This window comes from Aplysia californica, unplaced genomic scaffold (genome assembly GCF_000002075.1).
Source record: "Aplysia californica isolate F4 #8 unplaced genomic scaffold, AplCal3.0 scaffold00035, whole genome shotgun sequence".
NCBI classification, from domain to species: domain Eukaryota; kingdom Metazoa; phylum Mollusca; class Gastropoda; order Aplysiida; family Aplysiidae; genus Aplysia; species Aplysia californica.
The window spans coordinates 558,784-560,288 of record NW_004797305.1 but is presented as its reverse complement, the minus strand read 5'-3'; the positions used below and the strand labels follow the sequence as shown (position 1 = coordinate 560,288).

General features: G+C 35.8%; 1 protein-coding gene across 4 annotated transcripts in view; it reads right to left on the bottom strand.

The window, feature by feature from the left end:
* The window catches only part of LOC100533398 (myosin regulatory light chain (N-terminus)), a 17,544-nt gene that overhangs the window by 10,209 nt on the left and 5,830 nt on the right, over nucleotides 1–1,505 (bottom strand). For 3 of the 4 annotated variants that reach the window (XM_013091372.2, XM_013091370.2, XM_013091371.2), the window contains exon 2: nucleotides 630–648. In XM_013091372.2, coding sequence (XP_012946826.1) covers nucleotides 630–641 — 12 coding nt within the window. In that variant the 5' untranslated portion in view covers nucleotides 642–648. 4 annotated transcript variants of the gene reach the window in all.

The window sequence follows — 1,505 nt, the reverse complement described above, 5'->3', positions numbered from 1 at the left end:
TATTTATATATATATATGTTTAGTGAAAGAGATGTTTCGAAACATTTTTGTTTCAACATTATGCCGAGTAGCATTTGAACAAAAGACGCCTTGTCATTGAGCACAGTTCAAAGATATTTTGATACCTCTGTTTCTTATAGCTAAAGAAATATAATGTAATTTCATGATAGGTGATATGTATTTATGCACACAAAATGCAGATTTCTGTGGAGTAAAGAGATATCATATGTGGATTCTACATGAATGTATGATGAACTTATACTTTACTAAATATCAGAACATATTAAGAATGATGAATACATTATCATTGATTTTCGTAAAGATTATATTTTTGAGAAATAACAAAGTTGTAAAATGCTCAAATCAACAGACTAAATGGTGTATCAGTTACTTATCTTTTATTGCACTCGTATTATTATAACTTAATATTTTACAGAAAAAATATTTGATTTCATGACTGTTTGTATAACATTAACACAGCCACATCTGTTACTGTTACAACTAAAAATAGCAGCGCTGCTTTTACCAAGCTAGAACTTTTTTCCTTTTTTCTTCTCTTTAAAAAAACAACTGAAATGTAATTTCCATAATTTATTGTACCGATCTGAAACTATCAGAAAAGATCTTACCTCTTCCGCCATTGTGAATCTGTGAACGAGAAAAAGAAACAATTTTAATTGGAGCGCCATTAGGGAATCAAACGAAGTCAAATGCGGTTTCAGCGAAAAGCAAAAACAAAACAAAACAAAGCAAAACAAACAAGAATCTAAAAAACAACAACAACCCAGACAAACATCTCCTCCAAAAACAAACAAACATACAACAAAAACACCCAACAACAACCCCACAACAATTCCCTTTCCTTCTGGAATGGTTCATCAGTTCTACACGAATAATACGCTTCACTGAGCCTCCAACAAAATGTGTTTTCATTCGATGTAATGTGGGAGAGCTTGAAAGTAACAACACTGATATCAGCAACAGAAGAGAATAACTCAAGTTCATCTTTAGGATAAATGGAAAAGCAATTGTGTATAAGGGCATCAATAGTATACGAAGCCCAAAGGTTTTGGAAGTCTTTCGCATTACGTATAAATGTATTTCTTTTTGGAACTGGGGCCGTTTAAAAAAAGTTGAAAATATTCGCATGTGTGATTTAACCTTGGGGAAAGGTTGAACTATTGCTCCAACCTCCCCCCCCCCCTTTCATCTTTTTCCACAAACATTTTTGCTTTGTCGTGTCCTTGATCATTATGTGAGATTACGTGAATGTAATGTGAAGGAAGAGTGAAAATGTGCATCCATCAGCAATGTTCACGGTGACGGGAGCAGCATAAGCTCATCACCATGGTAACGAGCAGACAAGAGGTGGGTGCAAGAATCCTCCTCGGCGATGTTCAGGGCACCGTTCCAAAAAGCTGTACCCTAGCGTCAAGACATTACCGGGACGAGGCAGGAGGAACGAGGCGCGTGCGAGTGTGTGAGTGTGTTATGTGTGTGTGTGG